Genomic DNA, 24070 nt, shown 5'->3' with positions numbered 1-24070 from the left:
GGGAAAACAATGAGGTGCTTTATATTCAAGGAATGCCACTGTCAATCAAGAGAGGAGGACCTCAATTTTCCTCCGCTGTTCAATTGGAAAACAATTTAAATAAAGCGTCAGATGGGGGGTGGGGGGTGGAGAATCTTGGCAGAGACAGTTTATCTTGCCGTTTTGCCAGAGCAATAATCGATTTTGTTCTCAGAAACGCATGAGAGGGCGTCAGCGTCGACAGAGAGACATGTAGAGGAGCTTATGGTGTCTGTCTGATCTACAAAGCTTCCACACACACACACACACACACACACACGTCATCCGCAGTGTCCCAGACAGTCCACTCTCTGGAGGAAAGTCCATTTGACAGGGGCACGGTGGCACAGTCAGTAGTGCTGTAGCTGTCCCCTCACAGCTAGAAGGTCCCACTGGGGACGCTGTGGGCGTGTTCTCTCCTCCCCGTCATCAGTGCCCCGTCACACCTCCCCGTGTCTCCTAGGGTAGGTACCCTCACAAAAACATGCAGTAATCCTGGTCTCTGGACGGCCTCGCCTGGCCAGCCGGGGCGCTTGAAGGAACATTGGTTATTTCAACCAGGAACTGGTTGGAATAACGTGTTCATTCCACAGGCTACGTCCTATTGGGGAAACTATAGTAGTTTTCACCCTGTCAGGTGAAAAGCGGCTTAGACTCCTCGTGCATTGAAGGAAGCATGAGGTCAGTCCGTTGCTCTCCTCAGGGTGGCAGAGGGAGTGACACTGGGTGAAAAATGGGTTACAAAATCGTGGCATGAAAAAAAAAAAAAGTCCATTGGACAGCCTGATGCACCATCTGCTGAAGCTAGCTCCTTACCATCTCCCCACACACTATTGCTTGTGGCAATAAACCTCAATTAGTGACGGATGAAGTGGACAGCAGTGTATTGACCGAATGGATAGAAACCTATGGAGCGGCCAAGCCGGTCTACAGGTCACCAACTTCCCACCCAACTTGCCGAGCTTGTCATTAAAACTAAAAAGAGCTGCGACACAACGTGGGGTTCCTTTTTTCAATAACACCTTTGTTCTTCCTGGTATGTGTACCGAAGGGGCAGGGAGAGAATCTGGACCTGGCTTGGCCCACAACAATCCGACGATTGTCAGAGAACATAGCTGAAGCCTTGTATCCTGAACTAGTGTGCACATGAGCGTACAAGAGTGCAGGAGTGTGTGTGTGTGTGTGTGTGTGTGTGTGTGAGAGAGACAGAAAGAGAGAGAGATGGGTGAGGGCTGGGTGTCAATGTAAACCAACACAGCAACTAGACCATGGAATGGGTAATTGTAGGGTCCATTCACTAGTAGTTGCATGGTAACAGTTTCAAAGCATGATACTGCTGAATCCCAAACATGACTGCTCCCTCTGTGTGCTACTTCTTTATTAGTCAACATTCATCTCAGTCTCCTTTAGCTACGCCTCAGTCATGTTCATATCTGCATTCTGCACAGAAGAATAAAGGCAGACGTGGCTTTGACGAGCCATTAGATTTTCTATTTAAGAAAAAAAACGGTTTACCACACTACCTTGATATGAAATCAAATTGGCTCAGTGAGCCTAGTCTCAAGGCTATAACAAGAATGTATGACAGAATGAAGCAGCACAATTCCATTAAATTGATATAAAGAAAATAAAAGCGTATTCATTTTTGTCCAATAGGCTTTCAGATCAGACCAACAGCATTCCATTCCCATCTCTGCAGCCCATTCAGCTCCTAAATTACTATCCAGTATGAAGGCTGGGAAGGCAAAGAGGTCAGTGGAGTGGTTGTGTTGATTAAGAATATTACATTCTTCAGTCTTATGGGTGCAGAAAAGCTTTTCAGTAGAATCATCTACTCTACTGTATAAGCTCTCAAAGCACCACACTGTGATGGTGTAGATTTGTAGATGTGCTTTTTTTGGGGCACGATACCAACATACTACTAAATGAGGCAGTGGTGCAACCGCCGAACCGGTGAAATGCACCGGGGCCCAGTCCCCCCAAGGGGTCCATGAAGGGGGGGGGGAAATTCTAGTCGACGGTAAAAAAAAAAAAAAGCCTGGATACAAACTCTACCGAGGCTACTCAGTCCCATGAAGAGTGACACCAAGGATTTGTCACTGACTGACTGGTATATATATACAGCTTCAAGGCTTTACTGCTTCCGTGTTGCATAACAGTGACAACACTGTCCAGTCCATCTTGGCATCTTTACCGTAGCCTAAACAAAATATCTGCACTGGGGCCTATCGCCAGGTCCGTACGCCACTGAAATGAGGCATAACACTGCTTCAGGAAAACGGGTAGCTGGCTGTTGTTGGGACAACGTTCAGCCAAATGGTAGGAGACATTCAAAAGAGAACGTGATGCCCCACCACTGAAATACCTGAAAACCTCCCAAGATGGACTCAATGGACCGGGCAGGGCGGTTCTATGTTACATTAAAAAAACCCAAATAAATATCACTAATTTTATAAAACAAATATTTAATAATCAATCCCTATCGCCATGTCATTAGATGACAAAGACATTTTTAAATAGTACTAGATTTACAAGCGCACAAAGTTTTGCATTGCAATGTTTTATAAAACTGTAGTTTTTTTTTGCTCAATACCAAATGTGACAAAGTATAAAATAAGGCTTACGTATGTGAATATTGGTTCGTTAATATATAAAAACAAAGACATATGCTTCTTGATTATTAAAAAAAGGAAATTGATAGTTGCCGTCCAAAATGGAAAAATTTACTTGAAACAATTTCTAAGTAAGATGGTATATATTGTAAAGAGAAAAATAACTTTAATGTATTTTTTTATTTCCGTTTTTTTTTACAGACTTTTTGTCACAACAAAGTCAGCCAGGAGCATCATTTTTTTTTCTCCATTGCATTGTAATTTTGTTTTAAAGCAACCAAGAGGACAGTGATCATTTCAGAGCATAAAAGCAGGCAGTTTTGACATGCAGCAAAACAGGCTGCTAACCAAGTCCTAAGGAGAGAGCAACGCTGATCCCCTCGGCCCCAACCCAACCATCCAGTTTCAACCGTAACGTATAACCCCCATTACACCCAGCACTCACAACCAACCCACCCACCCAACGCTTCCAATACAAAAAAAAAAAAAAAAAAAACACACACAGACTGGCAGTAGCCACACAAGGATTTTAGCTGTGAAACCTTTTTTTTCCACTCAAGGGGCAACAAAATAAACTAAATCTCTATAATCCCACACAGTCATCCCATTACATAACTTTCACATGAATTGCTTTCGGTAATGGATGCTTCAATATTGCAACATTCAACTTTTTTGTTTTTTTTCTCTTTTTTCTTAGATTCCCAGCATGTTGATTTGTCAAGGAAGATATAGTTTTAAAGTGTTACTAGGGTAACATTGGTCATTTATTCCACACGATATGCAATTGATCGAGAACGGGTCATGTTATAAATGACAATCGGTGACCTATAAGAACTAGACGACCCTTCTCCAATGTCTCGAAAATGTCAAGGACTGGATAGATAAGCCGGTTCTAGAAAGGAGCGAAGAGCAACACACAAGGTAGAGAGGCCACATAATGATCAAAGTTTAATAGATGAAAAATGTCACAACCGTTCTCTCAAATCTATCTAGTACAGTACAGTGCAATAGGTGTTCATAGAAGTGGCCACACAATAATTTCAATATGGAAGTTATTAAAAAAAATATTAACATTCTACTTTTTTTTTTAAGGGAGGACTGCAAATTTGAGCTGTGGAATTAAGGGCAAACGCTTAGATTTTTCTATTTTATTTTTTTACATGGAGTCGTGTTTTTAATGTATGCTGTATTTCAGGGACCAAGTGTTGGGCTTTCCCGCAGCGTTTGGTCCCAAAGAGAGACATGACTGAGAAGTCCATCGGTTAATGGCTACGGAAAGAGGCAAAAAAAGGAAGAGAAAATAAAAGATATAAAAGGAGAGGGGGGGGGAAGGAAAACCAAAAACCAGACAAAATGACCCTCGCCAACAGACAGACAAGAGCAGTGCCAGGACAGCGGTTAGTTGGGGCAAAGCATCCGTCTTTTGGTCCAGTGACCACTTCATCCATCCATCTGTCCGTCCGTCCGCCTCTTCACCCACCCTCCTCCTCCGCTGCAGTGTCTCACTTCAGGAGAGCCTTTATAGCTTCGCTCTCTGCCGCTTCCAAAGCACTGAGGCCGTCCGGTCCTTTCCGCTCTTTGTCAGCTCCCTGTGAAGGAGAGGCAACATGACATAAGATACAGAAGCCGGTGAATATTCATAGCGTGAGGCGGTCTTCTTCACAAGCAACAGAGTGGGGGTGGGGGGCACCGTGGGGGTCGTCACGGTAAAGACCTGAATCCTGCATCTCATCTGGTCTATGGCCATGGCCATTAACAGCTCAATTAGGAGCTGTAATTATTGCATATATAAGCCACTGAAGCAATAATGGTGGAAATTCTCTCTGGGTGACCTGTGACACTGAAATCACAGCGTGGACAAAGCCCAGTCAGAGGGAGCAAACAGTAGCATAGCCATAACAACCGATCGCTTAAAGCGAACACAGGGAGAACGCGAATAAGAACGATTGTCAACAGTGTAGTTGACGGTACTACTAAAGAGAAAACAAGAGCTACAAAACAAAGGGAGAGATGGGGAACAAGGCAGCCAGGCGCAGGAACTGCAGATTTAATGGGCAGTGGAAGAGCTGAGAAACATGCAGCGGAGAGACATCCCTTTGTCTGGCCTGCCAACTTTAGCCTCTTAGCAGAGGGGCTTACGGAGCCCAGCTAGGCAGAGAGACTCCATTGTTGCGTGGAGAAGAAGCCTGGCCGTCAGAGAGGCACAGTCTGACCCAGTTTGAGTTGCCAGAGAGTTGTGAGGATGGTTGTTTGCGTGCCAACGCCATGCCATAGGAGCACCAGAGCACGGCCAGAGATGGGGAGATTTAACAGGGCTGAGTGGTTAACTTGTCAGATCTAAATGTCTAATTGGTAGCAGGAAGAAAAGGGGGAAGTGGGTGAGTTTGGTCTATTCAGAACCATACTTCACTTTTTCTGGTGAATAGGATCTGGTAAAACTCCACAGCTATCCGTTAACACGTTTAGCTGAAGTATAAGACTTCCTCTCTGAAGTTCAGACACAAAAAGTTGAAGCTGGAATGAAGAAGTTTAACTATGTATGAACTGAAGTTGTCAGTGAAAAGCTCCCAAAACGCCTGTTGGGATATTCCCATAATTCACAAACCAAAAACCTTCAGACATTAATCATAACGTAAAACTTGACACTTTTTCAACTGGAAACCCCACTCCACTCTGGCGGCTGTCTGCCAATTCGTTGTTGGGCCTGGCAACTTCAGTTGAGGCGAGATAGCGAGGAGGATCAGACAGTGAGGAGGAAGCTGCTTCTTTCTCCAGCTCTGGGGAAGTCATTAGTTACTCGTTCTTGAGAACAGGCTCGGCAGGCCTCATTTAGACAGCAGGAAACAACATTACACCCTTGACCCGAGCCCCTGCACCGACAACACCACCACCCTCGCCTAGTGGGAACAGACACGGCATATACCTGACAAAACACAATTACAGCCCCGGTGTATGCTACCACATTTGAGGCATGAGCCATCTCATAATGAGCCTTCCTCTCTCTAACACTCTCCCAAACCACCTGGGTGGTTGTTGCACCAACAGGGCCTGCTGCAACAGACTGTGCGCCACGGATTCACACTCCCCGTGGGTGTTTACTTACTTCAGCTGTACTATAATAGCCAGAGTACCCTCAACCTCTCTACCTTCCCTGCCTCTCAGGATATGGCGGACGATCTCTCGCAGTGGCACACTCCCGACACTACTTACGGTAATGAGAACGTCCACCTTTAAATAATAATCCCCTCGTGAACACTTTCACTGTCAAAATATTACCAAGTGACATTGGCGGCTGGCAGTCAAGCGAAGCAGTCTTAATGAATAGGAACGACCTCCCAGACAGAGCCTCCACGCCCGCGTGCGTGCATAGAGAGACATCTTCATCATTCCAAGATGATGGAGCCAGGCGAAAACCGTGACAGGACACACTGTAGGAGCGTAAACGCTGCTGGTCTGCCGACCTGTCCATTAAGTCTTAATTATGTCATTGAGTGGAATGAAAAGGTCTCCCACGCATGAGGCCTAATATATGGGGCCCCTCAGGGTGGATTATAAATGTGAGGGTTACAGAAGTCTATTGACCCACTGGGCAGCCATCTAATGCGCCCGCAGCCCTACAAGGGAACCCATTTTACAGTACAATAAATGAGGGGAAGGATCGATATCTGCATGGGAGCAGCCAGGCAGCCCGTGTGTCAGCCACGGTAACAGAACATAACTGAGGGAGGGAAGTGTTAAAAAAAAAGGTTGAACGGAAAGAACAAGACCAAAAGGGCTTAAAGCATGCAAGGAATGCTACAAGCGAGGAAAACTAAGTTGTGTATGCAATACTAGGTCAGCCTCGGTCAAAAACATATTTGTTCACTTATCCAGTTAACTTTTCACGGTCTAGAGTCTAGACTAAATTCGGAGAGCAGGAAATGGTCAACAGTGCAATCACGCCAAACTCATTTCCCGTAGCCTTGCCCACCATTTATTCGGCATGATGAATCTTCCACGGAAATTCCTCATTTCTGTCAAGCATGCACAGACATGTAGGACAGCATATGCCACATGCCTTTGGCTAAATAACACTGCCGTTCTTCTGCCTATTAAAAAAGGCCGAGGTGGCAGTGTAAGTACACGAGTATCGTATGGGCACACACAAGTAGCGGCGTGTGATGCGAGACCGTGTGGGCAGAGGTTAGTGAGGGCCATTTCCATTGCTGATTTATAATGAACTAGCGTAGCTCTTCTCTCCGGTGGCTGGCTGGCTGACTGCCTCTCTGGGATGTAGTCAGCACTCCTGTGCACGGACGTGACGGCTGGGTCACGCACAGGGTTAAACAGGCCCTTTCATAATTTACATCCAACCACGGCTGAGCTTAACACCCCGGGCCAGGGGTCGCCTCCCGTGACGCAGCGCGGAACGGAAGTGAGCCATTTTGTACGCCTACGATACATTTTCTTTAGATGAAACCAAAAAGATAATCATTATCTCAACAGCCCAATGCTCATGGTTCAGTAGTTTTCAGTGGGTCCCCTTCATCCGTTACACCATGTTGGCAGCACTGGTGGAAAGTAACATTTACTTAACCCATTCTGACCTGAGATCAGATTCATACGAGGTTTCCACTGGACACACACTGGGTCTGATCAACCCATTCTGACCTGAGATCAGATTCTAAAAATGTCAGTCGTTCTTCGATTTTTCAAAAATAGCAGACCTACAAGCTCGTAGCGCGCCACTCGGTGGCGCGCTATGAGCTTGTAGATCTGCTATTTTTCAATAGCTAAAGCATGACATGATGCTATAACACCAGAATGGGTTCCCGTTCAGAATGGGTTAATACTAGAACAGTGCCCGTTGGGGTGTGATCAGGTGTGATCAAATGGCTAATAAAAGGCTAGGCCGCGCATCATTGCGATCTCAGACATCACTGTGATGTCAGAACAGGCCAGCTCCATATATGAGGATCTAGCCAGGGTGATCTGGATTTGGGCCCTGTCCGGGCTTTTGTGCTGGTCCTTCCCCCACGTCCGAAACGGTTGAGAAATGACAGAGTTACCGTGTGGGGGTCCCTCTACTGTACAGGCACACCCGTGTGTTTGTTACGTTGGGCAAAGGTGGTGAAAAACAACCATGCTATTTTCGTGCTTATGCCCAGCCAGGCACCCAGGCAGGCAGCCACACACAGCTCCGTAAGGGAGTGGTTGCACCAATAATTAAAAAATAATTATCACTTCAGACCTACAGTACATACATTTCAGCCATTTGAAAAGATATTCAAAAGATTTTTATACATTTGTAAACTTGAAACTTTGTAATGATTAGTAGTACTTTTTAATGCCAATACTTTTGGACTTTTACGCAAAAGTACATTTTGAAGTAGGCTAAAGGCTTGCTTAGCTGTACTGGGTTAGGGACGCCCATTATGCCTGGTACTGCCTGTTGCTTCCGTCATCCCTGCAGATGATGAGTGATGTGTCCCAAATGAGTTGCCAGCTTGAGGGCCTCGTTAGTTGATGCTTGGAACCTGATCAACTCCTATTGGCCAAGCGGTCATGTGGCACCTCAGGGACTTGGCTACAAAGCTCAGTCTGTCAGCGCTTCAACGAGGAAACACTGCTTAGCGCGGTCTTCCCTCCGGTCGCCTACGTTCGGTTATTTTCGTTATGTTTGCTTAATTTCGTCGGTTCGTATTTTCGTCATTGTTATCCTTAGTTTACTCTTTTTGGTATTAGTGTGTTTGGTCAAGTGCCGTTTAGTTCTCCCTAGGTCTGTCTATAGCTCTCGTTTGTTAGGTTCAGTTGTAGTTTAGTTTGTTATTGGTTAGGGATTTGTGTCTGAGTCTTGTCATTGTCGCCTTTCTTTAGTTTTTTCATTCATCACCCTGTAATGCAAGTCATTCAGTGCTCACAGAGCCATCCGTTGTAAATGATATCCGCCATGCACTCCAGCCACTTTGTAATTTAACTTTGAGTAAAGAAAGAAGAAACTCTTTTTACAAGCCGTGTTGTTCTTCCATATACGGCAAGTTGCCCCTAGACTTCAGAACAGTCCGTGACAGATACTTTTTTACCCAAGTAAAAAAATATGAGTACTTTGTCCACCACTGGTTGACAGTAGTGTTGCTTGCAGGTGCGACACGGTCAAAGGTCTCGCTTTCTGAACCCTTCTCTTGAGAATAGAGAGGACAGGCGATATCGCTCCCAGGACAGCGCCTTGTGAACAAGTCTCAGGGGCGACCTGTGACCTTTTGGCTGCACTGGGGCGCCACTAATCCCCGTTGACACTTGACAAAGATGAGTGTGGAGCCAGCCGGGAGGAGGGCAACACTGTGGCGTTTGCTCATATTACTGCCCCTGCACCATAATCCCTGTGCACATGAATGGAGACACGGGTGACACAACAGAACGGTCTGCCTCGTCTCTTAAGATAGCGGGATGAAGGCCGTATTTGTATACATCCATCCCAGGGGGCTTTCCATTCGTGAGGCAGAGGTGTTAGACCCAGATTAGAGAAACAGACAGTGTGTGTGTGTGTGTGTGTGTGTGTGTGTGTGTGTGTGTGTGTGTGTGTTGGGGTTGTGTCATCAGTAGGGATGCTGAACCCGGATGGATTGCACTCCGATGGATTGCACTCCGAGGACTCGGAGGAGGGGAGAGGAGCAGTGTTGATTTTGACAGTAAATTTCGATTTTACTTTTAGTCAGTCTCTTGAAAAGTTTTCATTTAGTTTTAGTCACATTTTAGTCACCTGGAATGTTTTAGTGTTAGTCTAGTTTTAGTCGACTAAATCTACAGTTGATTTTGTCGACTAAAATGTATTTTGGCGGGCCTTGATGCCGTCGTAATGGCAGATTTTACGTAGCCTGGCCAGACACAAATGAGCCGTTGGCAAAAAAGAAATACTACAAGCTCAAGCTTGTAGATCTGCTATTTTCTGCATGCAACCAAGTGTAAAATGACGTGTCTTACTTATACTGGCTCTCTTGTCCACTAGTCCATTCCTAACATTTTAGTCTATACTCTTAGTTTTAGTCATCATAGCTTAGTTTTCATTTAGTCGACGAACATTTTGTGTCATAGTATTAGTCGACAAAATCAACACTGGAGGGGAGGGAACGTTGGCGCACATGAACGATGTTGTGGTGGCTGGGGTATTTGAATTCATAGCTATGTAGGTATTTGGCATAAAAATTGAGGTACGACATGTTTTATCACACAGCCCCATAAAGTAAAAAATAAAAGTAACACCCGTGTGAAATGAGGGGCGCTCTTAAAATCATACATCTCATTCCGGCCAATCACAATTGGCATCCTCACTTTTTATCCTCAATTCAAATCCAGCCAATCACTTTTGGCGTCAACTTTCTGTCCTCACTTTTTATCCTCAAATCCGTGGCTCAGCGGCCTCAGCCAATCAAATCATCGATATGGGAGTATGGGGTAGACACGCACACACACAGCTGGGGTTAGGAGGGGCTAGCGCCCCTAAAGAATGAGTGTAAATTGAAGGGCAACTAAGATTTTACTAATCATTTATAAATGGACAATTTACTTTTCGGGCTAGTGGTAATGACCTTTGGGCAAATAGAACATGACCTGTACTTGCCCGACAGGCTAGTGCCTCTGAGAGTGACAACCCCTGAAATTGGTGTTAAAGGGGGAATGACATGCCCCGAAATGAATATTGCCGATACTGTACATCACGTGGTCTGAATGAAAACGGTTTCAATCTGCACGCGGCGATATCTCAGGCTCTGACGTGACCTAGCATAGGCGAGCTGAGTGGCTAGCGCACTTCAGGCTACTAGTTTTGAGGTTACAGTTAGCTTCATACTGGGTGAGAGTGTCATTCGCTCGAACTTCTTAGTTACAATGACATTGAGTTGAGGCATTTGTGTTTTTAGGGTAACTGTTGCATAATCGCCATTTCACCCTCGAGTCCCGTGACCCCCGGCCACCCAGCTCACTTTGTCCCCACTCATTGAGCCATGTCCCCGCAGCGAGTTGGTAGTCATGCTGGCTGTAATGACCTTTGGGCAAGTAGAACATGAACTGTACTCGCCCGACAGGCAAGTACCTCTCAGAGTGACAACCCCTGAAATTGGTGTTAAGGAAAGCCGTTCCTACACACGACACAGACTACAGCTGACAATCACTACATGCCACATATCTGCGCCTGCGAGAGGGGAAATAAATCAACCATACTGGACGAACATATGAATAAACTAGAAAAAGTACCCCTCGGGGCACGGGTCTCCACCAGGCCAGGTCACGTTGTGGCCTCCTGGTGGCGCTATAATAGGCCAATGTGAAAATGATTTAATTTCTTCTTACGCCTTGGATGGCAATTGGATGATTTGAGGCATTTTGTTCCAAAAACGTGTTTTGCAAAAAACCACCTGTTGGTGGCGCTATAACAGGCCAATGTGAAAAGGGTGATTTATTCCTCAGCCTAGTAGGAAAGTGCGTGAATTGACGTAAATTGCACGTTCATGATTTGAGGCTTTTTGTTCCAAACGGGCCAATCTTGCTAAACTTTGAAAGCCAATTACAGCCAATTAGGATGGAATATGAAATATGGGACAGAGCAGTCTTGAGCACATGACTATAGAGATACTGTGTAACGATTTGCAGGACGTAGTGCAAAACATACTCTCCCCATGCCTTGGGCCTGGTGGAGACAATAAGTATACACTGTTGTATTGTATCAGCCCCCTCGCAGTGATGAATGCAGCTCTGCATCCCTGCAGTGGGCAGCGTTTTACCAGTGACTTTTATTCGACTTCAACTTTGACATCGACATGACACCCGTTTGCCAGTAAATCCTTGGAGTATGTGCATCTATTCTCACACGTGCCACACACACACACACACAATGTGCCGTCCAAATTGCCCCTTCTCTCAATAATTGACCCTTTCCCCCAGCGGATTCAACATCTATACCAGGTGACTGACCCATGCAGATGTCTCACTACTACTACTACTACTACTAGTACCGACAGAGCAGCACTCGCCACCGCACGCTCTGGTACTTTCGGCAACAGCCGCTAAACGGCGGCCTGATGCTGGCTTATTGTGTTAAAAGGACCCTGCGCAAATCCTCTGCCATCCACGGTTCATGGCTTCCGTTAAACAATGTTTTGCTGTATAGTCGCTTTTGCTTTGCTACAGTTTGTGCCAGCTGTTGACCCTGTAATATCTGCACTCACACAGAGCTTTAAGAGGCTTCTAGAAGTGAGGGAGGCTGGGGGGGGGGGGGGGGGGGAAGGTAGAGACGGAGGTGAGGGGCAGAAGAGTGCATGAATGAAAACATGTACACACAAAATAGCAGCAGCGGCGGCAGCACTTTGTAAGGTAGGTATAACACTGGGAACATTCCAGAGTCCACAAAAGGCAACGGGGCCTTTTGTGGAGCCTTTTTTGCCATACGAAGTTACCTCATCAGCAGTCATGGCTCGCATGAAGCATCTGCCACAACAGGCAACTGATGGATGGGTGAAGGATATCCTGCGCGGCCCTGCAGGGTCCGATTTCCCGGGGGCCAAGTGAAACCTTAATAGATCTGCCCGCTCCGGCAAATAACCAATTGAGCGTGAGCGTTTTTATTTATTTATTTTCCATTCTCAATTTTTTTATCAGTTTCGAGCTGCCGCCGTCTGCCTTTTCTGAACCTCTTGCTCCCCGAAAATATGATCTACAAGCTCAGTGTTTTTTGCAAACAGAACCGAAAATACACAATTCACAAATGTGAATCGTGAATGGCATACCGCATGTATAGCGTGATATTAACATGCCTAGTATATAGTGTTTCAAAGCATCATGTCATTTACATTAAATCACAGGTGCACACAAGACTCTTATCGATTGTCTAATTGGGACCGTTGAATTGCTTTGCACGCGTTCACTACATTTAATTTGTTCAACACTCATACAGCGTACACCAGAGATGCCCACGAGTCTCGGAGCTCGAGTCTGAGTCGAGTCTGGAGTCTTGGGGGTCGAGTCCGAGTAGAGTCTTTGGGGGTCGAGTATGAGTCGAGTCTCGAGTCTTTAGCCACGAGCACGAGTAGAGTTCCTCCAAACACAGATGATGTTGATTACAAAACTACAGAAATGCTAAAATATGCATTTGAAAACATAGGTTAGAAATGAGCCATGTAGTAGGTCTCTGTATCCGACGTGTAATGCTCCGCGACGGAGCTATACAACCCATAGCCTGAAGGAATGCAATTGGTTAAGAATCACACACAGCCTTCCGTTTTAGACTGAAACTTCAAAATAAAATTCCCCGAAAGCCATTGCACCCCAAGCTGCCGTAGGCAAGTTTCGAGTGGCTGCATTAATCCAGTCCTGACTGCGTCTGTCTGTGTGCTTTGCTGCAGCTCTGTGGCACTAGCTGCTCCATCCAGCTACTAGTCTCACGACACTCACACGAGCCATACACCGATTGTTTATTCGGTTGAACTCTCTGAAATTCTGAAGTATGTAGCCATCTTTAAAGCAAGCGTGAAAGCTTTAGTCTCACTGCAGCCCTGATGAAATGTTCAGATCGTAAATTACTAACCATTAGGGATGGGTCCGATTAATCGATAACAGGACAAGAATTTTTTTTTATTTTTTTTATGAAAATCTGTTTAATATTGTCATCCAAACAGGACAGGGCTATATGCCTACCAAAGTGTGCCTGGGATGTGTCTGTGTAGCTGCATAACTGAGAGGAGTGTGAGTGACTGAAGATTGATTCCAATCATGATTCCAATCAAGATACAAGTTTGGAGGATTTAGCAGGGCCTAGGTTGGGGTTGCTATGGTGATCAATTGGCTCAACACTGGTCCAGGGACCACCAGTGGTCCTCATCCAAAAGATGGAGATAGTAAACAAATGGACCCTTATTAACTCTCAAGAGTGAAAAATTATTGTTAATCATCTACATCAGGGGTTCCCAAACGTTTTTGGCGTAGGTAACCCCTTGGGTTACCAAAACGATTAATCGTTAATATTGAATTATACAAATCGATTTTCATTTTGGACACATTTACACATCCCTACTACCCATTGGTGCGTTGGGAGAACCTGCCCATGCTACAAATAAGTTAACAGATGGAACTTGGAACAAATTATTGATATGGCAAAATAAAAAAGGTCATAATAATTTGTAACTACAATAATATATGATAGTATAGAATAATAGATATGATATGAACTTTATTTGTATAGCGCTTTTCAAAACATAGTTCCAAAGTCCAGATAGACTTTTTCTCTAGTGTTTTACAAATACTCAACACAGGCAATGGATTTTTTTCTAGAAGTATGTTGTGAGAAATGTACATGCCACACTGTGTGCACAATGAGGGCCTAAGCAGGGCAAGTCCATTTTAAAAGTACTCGCCCTGCACGACAAGTAGTAAAAACAAAAAAAACCTTAATGTTGGAGCCTACCCTGTGTGTTTGTTGTGCGTGTTTGTTTGTTCATGCTCAAACGATTGGTACCAACCTTTGCTAGCAGGATCTTAACGCAGGAGATGTGACCCTCATAAATTGCAGAGAGCAGGGGAGTGATCCCGTGTTTGTCTGGGGCCTGCAGAGGGATAAGGCAGAGAGAGAGAGAGAGAGAGAGAGAGAGAGAGAGAGAGAGAGAGAGAGAGAGAAAGAGGGGGGGAGAGGGACGAGGATGCAAAGACAGAAAAGGAGGAGAAAGATGACAGGTTGGCACATGTAGTATAGTATTGATTTTGTCGACTAAAACTGACGAAAAGTGTTTGTAAAAACAAACTACCGGTAACTAAAACTAATGACGACTAAAACTATGACTAAATATATTGACAATTTCGTCAACAATAAAAGACTAGACCAATATGTTGGGGAGGGACTAGTGGAGAAGCAGAGAACATTGTATGTGTGGTGCAGACGTTCATCCAACATACCAAAAGTCTGACATGCGCAATTCACCCCGTTGCTCCCGACATGCGTTGCTTCTGCGTGCGGTTGGGTTATTGTTTGGTATGGTCACTAGGGTGTCGACTAATGACTGTCGGACTCTTGGTATGTCGGAACACATGCCTGCAGCCTTTATGTTAGGTTGCGCTCTGAAAATAGCCAATCTACAAGCTCCGCTTTGCTTGTAGATCCGTTATATTCAGAGTGCAGCCAAGTGTAAAACCAGGCATTATGAATTTACGACTCCATCACCAAAACACATTTTAGTCGTCAAAATCGACTAACACTAATTCATTTCAGATGACTAAAACTAAATGCAATTTATGCAATCTATGACGAATACGAAATCAAAATGTGTGGTCAAAATCAACACCAAATCTGAGGCTCCATATCAGCAGATCAGAATTCAGATCTACAGTATATTTAGTTGGACGGCGGACGCAGAATCGCAGATGTTGTGCAACAAAACTTAAGGCAGATTTACAAGCTCTCAACATGAAGTGCTGCTACTGTATTTACGACGTGCGACACTGCATGCAACATAGTACAGTATATTATATATATATATCGTGCCATGTTGGCGCAGCATAATTCCTACTACAAGGGCACGTCACGCATTATGAGAATAAATAACTTGTGGGAGAGAGAGGCTTTATTTCCCGCTCTCCGTTTTTTTCCTTATCATGTCCATGAATTACAGGAGAAAAGCCCACTCCACACACACACACACACACACACACACACTATTTATCTATCACATTTCAGCAACCCAGACTCTTATCTGCGAGGAGGGGTGAGCGAGTTGTGCATTCTTAACCCATTTTGAGCGGGAACGCCTTTTGGTGGTTACATACATTATGTTATAATTTAGCTATTGAAAAATAGCAGATCTACAAGCTCATATGGTAGGTTGATATTTTAGAAAAATCGTTAAAATGTGCCTCAAATCTTTCAGAAAATTGTCCTGATTTTTTTTATTTCGACGTCAAGCCTGAATGGGTTAACATCGTCTTGGGGGCGCTGAACGGGGGGGAGGAGCCAGAGTTCAGTTGGTGCCGCTCGTCGTCGCGTCTGAAATTCCAAGACTGATGGGAATGCTCGGCGAGTGGATAAGTAAGAGGAGACACTGTGCATTGTTAACCCATTCTGACCTGAGATCAGATTCATACGAGGTTTCCACTGAACACACACTGGTCTGATCAACCCATTCCTGACCTGAGATCAGATTCTAAAAAAATGTCAGTCTTTCTTCGATTTTTCAAAAATAGCAGACCTACAAGCTCGTAGCGCGCCACTCGGTGGCGCGCTATGAGCTTGTAGATCTGCTATTTTTCAATAGCTAAAGCATAACATGATGGAGCTAACACCAAAACGGGTTCCCGGTCAGAATGGGTTAAGGAAGGTGTTCTGAGAGATAGCAAGCTTCTTGAGAAATTATGGCAGGCTCGCAAGAAAGACTATTAACAGCAAACTCGGTCTCGGTTTGGCGCTCACCAAGAGTTGCGACACATCAAGCAGCAAGCCAGATAGGCTTTGACTAATGGGCCATATGCACACAGAATAACTCTTCCTACTACCGGACCGCTTCTCTACTTCCTTCACAGGCGTTAACAATCATACTAATTAAGGCTCTGTTCCATTTAGTGTGCAGTCAGTGGTTCTCAAACCTTTTAATTTCAAGGACCCCCCCATAACTCTGAGAGTGTACAAATGGCACCAAATGGACAAGTCAGAGTTACACACCCGTATGGGGCCATTTGGAAACCTCAAGGTACTGGTGTAGCAGAATGTTTCCAGTGAGCCAACATGCACAATATCAGCACCCCTGACATTTGCACGTTGTGTGAGCAAATCAAGGTTATAATAGTTTCAGTGGAGGTCAGGATTGAAAAGGGCCAGAGTAAGTGTAAAGTGTAAAAGAAACCTCACGTTTTAGTTAAGTATATATACTAAGCTTTGAGCCAACAGAGTGCTGTAACTATCTTCTTAGGGATTATTCGATTACATCCTTTTTACTTTTCCGATTAATGTGTGGGTGGGTGACATTCATATTTTACTTCATTATGGTCATCCCTGGCTTTTGTCGAGAGAAATGTGATCGGTATTCCAATGTAATGAATGGTTTGGCTGGAGAGTACTTTTATTATAGTTGATGACTATTCTTGCTCTAAAACAATAGGAAGAGCAGTTCTTCCAGTTTTAAAGTTCCATATCAAAACATGGAAACTGACTTCCAAATCAAATGTGCTTACTGAATGTTTTCATAATTAATCTTATTAAAATATATACAAAAGAACATGTTGGTCAATTCAAAGCATCGATTTCTTTTTTTTCTTAAATTGTATTAAACTTAAAAACTGAGAATGTATGAAAATCCTTTGAAACCATACATTATATATACCAGACCTTCAGTTTTCAGAATATCATAAACTGTAGTCTGTTGGGTCAATCTAAGCAAGTGATACCTCTTTTTGTAGCTCCCAGTATGCTCTATTTTCATCTGAAATATGAGCTAAACGGCACCATTTACTGCACGGTCACAGTTGGCTTCATAATCAGTAGGCACAAGGCGGAGGTTGTTCTCGCCGCGGGTCAACTCTGAGCGAGGTCAATTATTCTTCCTTTCTGCATTTGGAGGCGCAGTGCTAAAAGGTCTCCTGGGAGACCTTTGGGAGAAACACACGCCCTCCTAGAGTTGCGCATGTCAATATTACTTGCGTGCTTAAGGCGCCTTTAGTTGAATGGCTGATGCAGCTCAATGCTACAGATACAGTAGGAAGGCTACGGAGGCGTAGGCCTGTCACGGTTATTACATAACCGTCTAATCGGCACAATTATTTGAGGTCATCGCAATAATTTTGTCATAATTGTGTCCATGTCCAAATTAAACATTTTCAAAAAGCACAAATAGCAGTTCTAAAAGCTTACAACGCGTTGATGCCTTGTAAGCTTGTGGATCAGATATTTCCGCAATAAAAATAAATTGCAGTAATTTCTTTATACATATTTCAGTTATCTGCCATGTGCACTTTTTATTAAGAAGTCTAAATGGCAAAGCGGAATTGTAATTATATTCGTAATATTCCAATTTCCAACGCCAAAAACACAATTAAATTGTCAATTTCAATTATTGGTGCGACAATTAATTCATTGTGAACTTGAATGTGTATAATCGTGACAGCTCTACTGAAGGGGTAGAGTATAGTGCGACCAGTTTATCAGAGGAAAGACAATGGCTCATAGTATTCTGCATCGGTGCACGTGCTGGTCAGTAGGCAAATTAATGCAAACACAGTACATTGCGGCAACTCCACGCTGTTGTGGTGTTGTGTTCACACGAGCAGATGAAACGATGCAAAAACGCATCACAGCATAATTTGCAGGAGCTTCACGAGTCCCTTCGTAGCTTCATGTCGCTGGTAGACTGCATCGTGTCAACGCAACATTACTCATATGGTTACTGTCGCTCTTACATTTTGGTTGTCACAATAATGAATCACAATCATTTGAGATAATCACAATTATTCTGTCAATCATTGTAAACTTGTTCAAACATAAAAAAGGCTGAAATAGCAGATCTACAAGTTTACGACGAGTCACTTTGTGAATGCGTCGTAAGCTTGTAGTCGTAGATCAGCTATTTCCGCTGTTTTAAGTATAACATTTATAGAAACGCCGTTTTTCTTGGTATATTTTTGTGGATTTGTCATATCCGCCCTGTGCACTTTATTTTACCAAGCCTAAAAGGCCAAACAGAATGAATGTGATTTCTATTCATATAACAGGTTCCAATTTCCAATGCCAAAAACAATTAAATTGTTAAAATAGCAATTATGTGTGTGACAATTCATCGTCAACTTAAATGCGTTAATGGTGCCAGCCCTCTCTTACATTGACGTCTGCTCCCATAGACAGCAGGTATTCCAGCATCTCGTCCTGGCCACAGTCTGCAGCGTAGTGCAGAGGCTTCCTCCCGCCCTCCAGGGTCCTGTTCACGTCCTCAGCCTGAAAAAGAAGAAGAAGAAAACACAATGAAGTTGCGATACTACAAAAGATGCATGTTGTTGTTGCAGCAAGCCAACAGTGTGCATTTAGCTTTGAGGAAGATCCTTGTTTGCTTAAAAAAGGAGAACTCGCGCAACCGTTGATGCTGCAACACATTTATACTGAAAAATAATGGGACAATGTTCTTAGTCCACAAACTGACACACACACAGAGTTATTTATTTTTATGAAAATATATATTCATTACAAGAATGTTGATCTATGCTAAAAGCTGGACTTTTCAGATTAATCACAAACACGGATGGAACTTTCTGCCTTCAATCATCGCAAAAGGTGTACAAGACCTCCACAGAGGTGAACAAAGCAGTAGAAAAATGTAGTTCCGAGTGCGTGCGAGAGAAAGAGGCATATGTATCTCGTTTCCCCAAGACCCCTTCTATGAAAGACCTGAGCTGCGGATGACAGTACCAACACACATGGCTATCCGCATCCTCAGCGGGGGCCACCGGCCCGGCAGGCGGCAGATCTGATAAAGGCAACAAGCCCATCAGGGGAGGGGATGAGCAGGAGCCCTGGTGCAGAGCTGTGCAGGCCTGATAATCAGCCCGGCTTAGGAAGGGTTACAGACAGGCTTTGGCTAATGCTCACGGCGCGATGATAGCCGCTCTGACGGGCTTACACAGAGATCGTTCTCCACAGATTGACAGACAGGCACGACGCATCCCTCAGCGTGGAATATCATTCATCTCAGACTGAGAGGCTTGGTTTTCCAGAGCTGCTGCTGCTGGCACATGTTTGTTGTTTAACGTAGGGAAGAGGGATGCCACAAACTGACCATCAGCTCTATCGCTTATTCAACAGCCCGTCGCCCGTCCCCCAAAATAAAATAAAAATGTATTCTGTTAGTATATATTTAATATCACACACACACACGTGTGGGGTGAGAGGGGCAGATACGAGCAGCTTTCTAAACCTTATATTTATCCACTCCGATGAAGGTACATGTTCGATATATCGTGCAGCCTTACTGTGCAATAGTGTGTAATAGTAGCCTATATTTTGGCTGTTAAAAAGTTTTAAGCCAGGGCACCACTTTATGCGATCTGATACGAGCAGCTTTCTAAACTTGATTTATATTTCTCCACTGCGATGAAGATACATGTTCGATATATCGTGCAGCCTTACTGTGCAGTAGCCTATATTAAAAAAAAAAAAAGTTTTAAGCCAGGGCACCACTTTATGCGATCTGGTTAATATCTCCATTTCACTGTGTCAGGACAACTGCATTGAGGACCTTTCAAGTAACTTTTCAGCCGTGTAATTATGACCATTGGCATTGACCAGTCAAATCATTATAATCCCTGCCTGCTACTCAATGACCTTTTTCAGTTCAGTCACATCATTACGATCCATGCCTGCTGCATATTATTCACCTTTTTATGCTCTGCCCTGAAGGTCAGATACACCATGGAGAAAATAGGATTCCAATTCTTAATTTTACACCCAAGCCGCGTGAATCCATTAGCAATTATGGAAACTCAGCCTCAACCACCTCTAATAGTTTTTAAATGTTACCTTCCACGGTGAGAGCTGAATGCTGATACAATGGAGAATTGGAGATGGTCTCATTTTAGCTGAGGAAAAGTATCCAGACCTCAGAATATAATGATGTCCATGGGCTGCAATAGGATCATCACAAAAGCAAAAATTCACAGGCATTAAATTAATCTGTCATTAGAAAGGCCAATTCTAAAAGTGACTCTCTTCACGATAAAACACAAAGTTTTATCATCTTCCTTTCCCGTCAGCTTTTCCCTTCAGGGGTCAGCACAGCAAATCATCTGCCTCCATCTCACCCTGTCCTCTGCCTCCACTTCTCTCACACCAACTAACTTCATGTCCTCTTTCACTACATCTATAAATCTTCTCTTTGGTCTTCCTCTAGGCCTCCTGCCTATGGCAGTTCCAACCTCAACATCCTTCAACCGAAATTAACCGATATACTCACTATCCCTCCTCTGTACAAGTTCAAACCATCTCAGTCTGGCCTCTCTGGCTTTATCTCCACAACATCTGACATGCGCTGTACCTCTGATGTACTCGTTTCCAACAAAGTTCCCCAAAGTCCTTCTTTAGAAGTGCTCCGATCGCACGGCCACCGATCGGTGATCGGCCGATTTTCACTCAAAGCGACTCGATCGGTGAATTTACCCGATCTGGAGAAACCGATCTTTTATACCATTTAAGTGGTATAAAAGTCAATCAGATATACAGCATATCGTTTTGCATCTTTGTGACAGGCCTAAACATTATCCCCTTCCTCCCCACACACACACACACGGGAACAGTTTTGAAATAATACTTTTGGAAATATTCAAATTGTCCCCTCCTTACGCACAAGAATGGTATCGGCCGATCGTGAGAAAAACAATCGGTGATCAGGTTATGGTCCCCCCAAAAAAACCTGATGGGAGCACCTCTAGTCCTTCCTACTTTTAAATGTATAGAGGCGCAGACAGCATACACAGACGCTCAGCGTGTATGAAAAGGAGGATCAGCGATGCCAGCGGTAACTTTTTAAGCATTAAATCTGTAAACATGACACTTATTTCCTGTGTGTCTCGTGCTGCGAGTTTGATATGTGCAGTCGTCTCCTCCTTGTCCAATCTGCATCCCAGGGGAGATTAATTTGCGTCCCAAATACATATTTTTATGTCCCCAGGAGCGGACGTCGGGATTCCCTTAAGACTGTTAAAGTGTACCCTTCTGTCCCCTGGGGATAAACTCAACTCTTCGTTTTAGCGTCTGCCGTCTGCTGCACATCTGTGAGGTCTGAGGCTAACTCTGAACCGATTAAATAGCCTAGGTGTAGGCTACACAACATACCATTAACCAATTCAAAACAAGTCCGTTTGTTAGGCTGGCGGACCCAACAAGACAAGCACCTGACTCTGTGCATGCACGCTCGGTTGGAACAACATCGTCATTAAACTGGTGACTTCAGCAAACACCTGTCGTATCAACTTGACGTGAATTTGTGCAGTATTCAAAATAACTCGGCCGAATGGAAGGAGGCGGGTTGTGTATGCGAGAGAGAGAGAGGGGGGGGGTCTGAGGCACCGTCAATGGATTTGTGACAGTGTGTGAGAGAGACACACTGTTGTGTAGCCTGCCCTATACTACTGCACATGTCTGGAATGGGATTAGCATACCAATACTGTAACCACCATTACAAAAACGCAATTTACAGCAGTCAATCATTATGGGTATCTTATGTTTGCCCAGATATAAACCGTTTTACAGAAGGAGCACTATTACAGTACTGTATACTGTAGGTCTGTTATGATGGGCCCTCAGGTAGAATACCAGAACACTCACTACCACACCCAAAATACGTTCACGTTAAACTGGAAGGAGCACACTGAAACAGAACTCACAAATGTTATGCAGCAATTGTCAGGCTTGCATGAATGATTACCGGATGTTCAGTACAGCTTTATCTAACTATGGGCCATGGCTTTGAACCACACTGGTTTGTTTTTGGCCCAACTACAACAACACAAGTACTGTAGATTATTTCGACTCCCCACCCACAAAACCACTGTGGATCTGATAACAGAAATTCAGACAATGTCTAGCACAGAAAGATGCAGTTCTGTCTACCGTCTAGTGCAGTGGTTCTTAACCACTGGTCCCTGGTGGTCCCCAGCTAAATGATGGAGTTGGTAACCAAATGGGCCCTTATAGATCTTCAACTCTTGAGTGTGAAATTAAACCAAATGCACCCCTACAGGAAACCAAATTAACCCGAAATTTTACACTCTCAAGACATACATTTGGTTAAACATCTGCATTACTTAATTTACAAGAAGTCTACACAATTGGTGAATGTAGGAGCATTGAGCAATGTTATTTTGATCAACTTTTGCTTGTTATCTCTCCTATGGTACCACTAACATCAATACAGCATGGAAATGTGGCCATACCCTTATTCCAAGACACCTTTTGTGTCTGAGAGGCCTACATCTCGACCAAATGGTGGTGTGGCTCAAATACAGAATAAATAATTGGACATTGATATGAAAAACACTGATAACAGATGATAGAAATTCAGACAATGTACAGAAAGGTGCAGTTGTGTTTAGTGGTGGGCCTTGCATCAGCTTAACTTCAGCTGACACCTGGCTGACAGGAAAAAAAAGACCCCCGCCCACAAAAACAGTACACAGACAGACCGGCGGGGCCCGTAGGGCACATTGGCTATAGATATATGAGCTGAAAACATATTTCCTAGTGGTCTGAATTGCAGCTGCTGTTTTATACTGTTGTAACACAAGTGGAAACAACATCGTCATCCCGGACACAGCCTGCGTTTACCATCGGTGTTACAACTATGGGCCGTCTGAATAACTTAAGGCTGACAACAATTAGCTTAACAGGTTGTTTAGCTTGCTAACTCTACAGTAGCTATATTACACACACACACACTGTGTGTCTCTCTCTCTCACACACACACACACACACACACACACACAGTGTCTCTCACTCACACACTGTCTTTCTCATACACACACTTCATACTATTAGAACTACTGTGCATACTGCATAGCTTAGCTAAAACTGTAGCTAACTTCGTAGGCTAACCAATTTACGTGTCTGCAACCGGCTATAAACCTATTCAACGTGTCGTATCGTTGCCTAATACGAAGTTATAGGAAATACACGGCAAGACGAGCATATCATTATAACGAAGCCGTTATTTTTGAACAACAATTCATTTGTTAAGTAACTGCTGTTGCTATGGCTGCTACCCGTCTACCGTTAGCCAGTCATGCTAACTACGTTAGCACACAAGGAGGAGGAAGACGTCCAAGCATTCAACACAGCGCGAGCGAGGGGGGAAAGAAGGGAAACAACGGTCTCTGTTTACCTTTAGCAGAAGGTTTTTGACCTCGTCCAGGTCTCCGTTCTTCAAAGCCCACGTTAATTCTTTATCTCCCATCTTTTTATGTGCACTCACTCAACTCACTGGTCGTGTTTTCACTCAGCCCGCGGTGTGGCTTCTTCTTTCCTCAGTTGAGTTCAGTCCACTCAGGCAGCTGTCAACTTAATGCTAGTGCGCTAAAGTTAGCAGTGTTGCCATATTGTGTGAGAGAAATAAGCAGCCATGCAGGTCTATGAAAACAAGCCCTAAAGAATCAACTATACCTGTATATATATATACACTAACTATGGCATGCTATTTGAAAATAGCCGATCTACAAGCTCACATCTGCTATTTATTTATTTTTTTAACATTTTATCTGGTATGGGGTCCCTGGGTAGCTGCAATTTGCAACACTAGATTCATTTTTAAGTGGTGCAACCACTTCATTATTAAGGAGCTTTGTGTGTCTGTGGGTGGCTGGCTGGCTGGCTTGGTCTGTCCGAGCACGAAAATAGTGTTTGGTTGGTTTTCACAACCAAGTGTCACTGTTGCGCAGCCTAACAAACACAGTATGTGTGT

At 44.1% G+C, this 24070-nt stretch overlaps 1 protein-coding gene across 1 annotated transcript; it reads right to left on the bottom strand.

The window, feature by feature from the left end:
- Positions 1–3565: 3565 nt before the first annotated feature.
- mtpn (myotrophin) lies at positions 3566–23681 on the bottom strand. Its single transcript, XM_080757386.1, has 4 exons — positions 23495–23681; positions 18451–18564; positions 14117–14200; positions 3566–4219 (listed from the first exon to the last, which is right to left on the bottom strand). The coding sequence occupies exons 1-4, from the start codon at positions 23564–23566 to the stop codon at positions 4133–4135; spliced, it is 357 nt and encodes a 118-aa protein (XP_080613512.1). The 5' UTR covers positions 23567–23681; the 3' UTR covers positions 3566–4132.
- Positions 23682–24070: the final 389 nt, after the last annotated feature.

Source organism: Protomyctophum bolini, assembly GCF_963924005.1.
Source record: "Protomyctophum bolini genome assembly, chromosome: 23".
NCBI lineage: Eukaryota > Metazoa > Chordata > Actinopteri > Myctophiformes > Myctophidae > Protomyctophum > Protomyctophum bolini.
The sequence above is the reverse complement of the archived record's forward strand: the minus strand, read 5'-3'. Positions and strand labels throughout refer to the sequence as shown.

What these genes read in the sequence shown, in the direction of transcription:
- mtpn (XM_080757386.1), bottom strand. Translation starts at nt 23,566, where the DNA reads ATGGGAGATAAAGAATTAACGTGGGCTTTGAAGAACGGAGACCTGGAC. An exon ending in TCAAAAACCTTCTGCTAAAG is followed by an intron (nt 18,565 to 23,494) that starts GTAAACAGAGAC and finishes CTTCTTTTTCAG; the next exon opens with GCTGAGGACGTGAACAGGAC. An exon ending in CTATGGGAGCAGACGTCAAT is followed by an intron (nt 14,201 to 18,450) that starts GTAAGAGAGGGC and finishes ATCCCTCTGCAG; the next exon opens with GCCCCAGACAAACACGGGAT.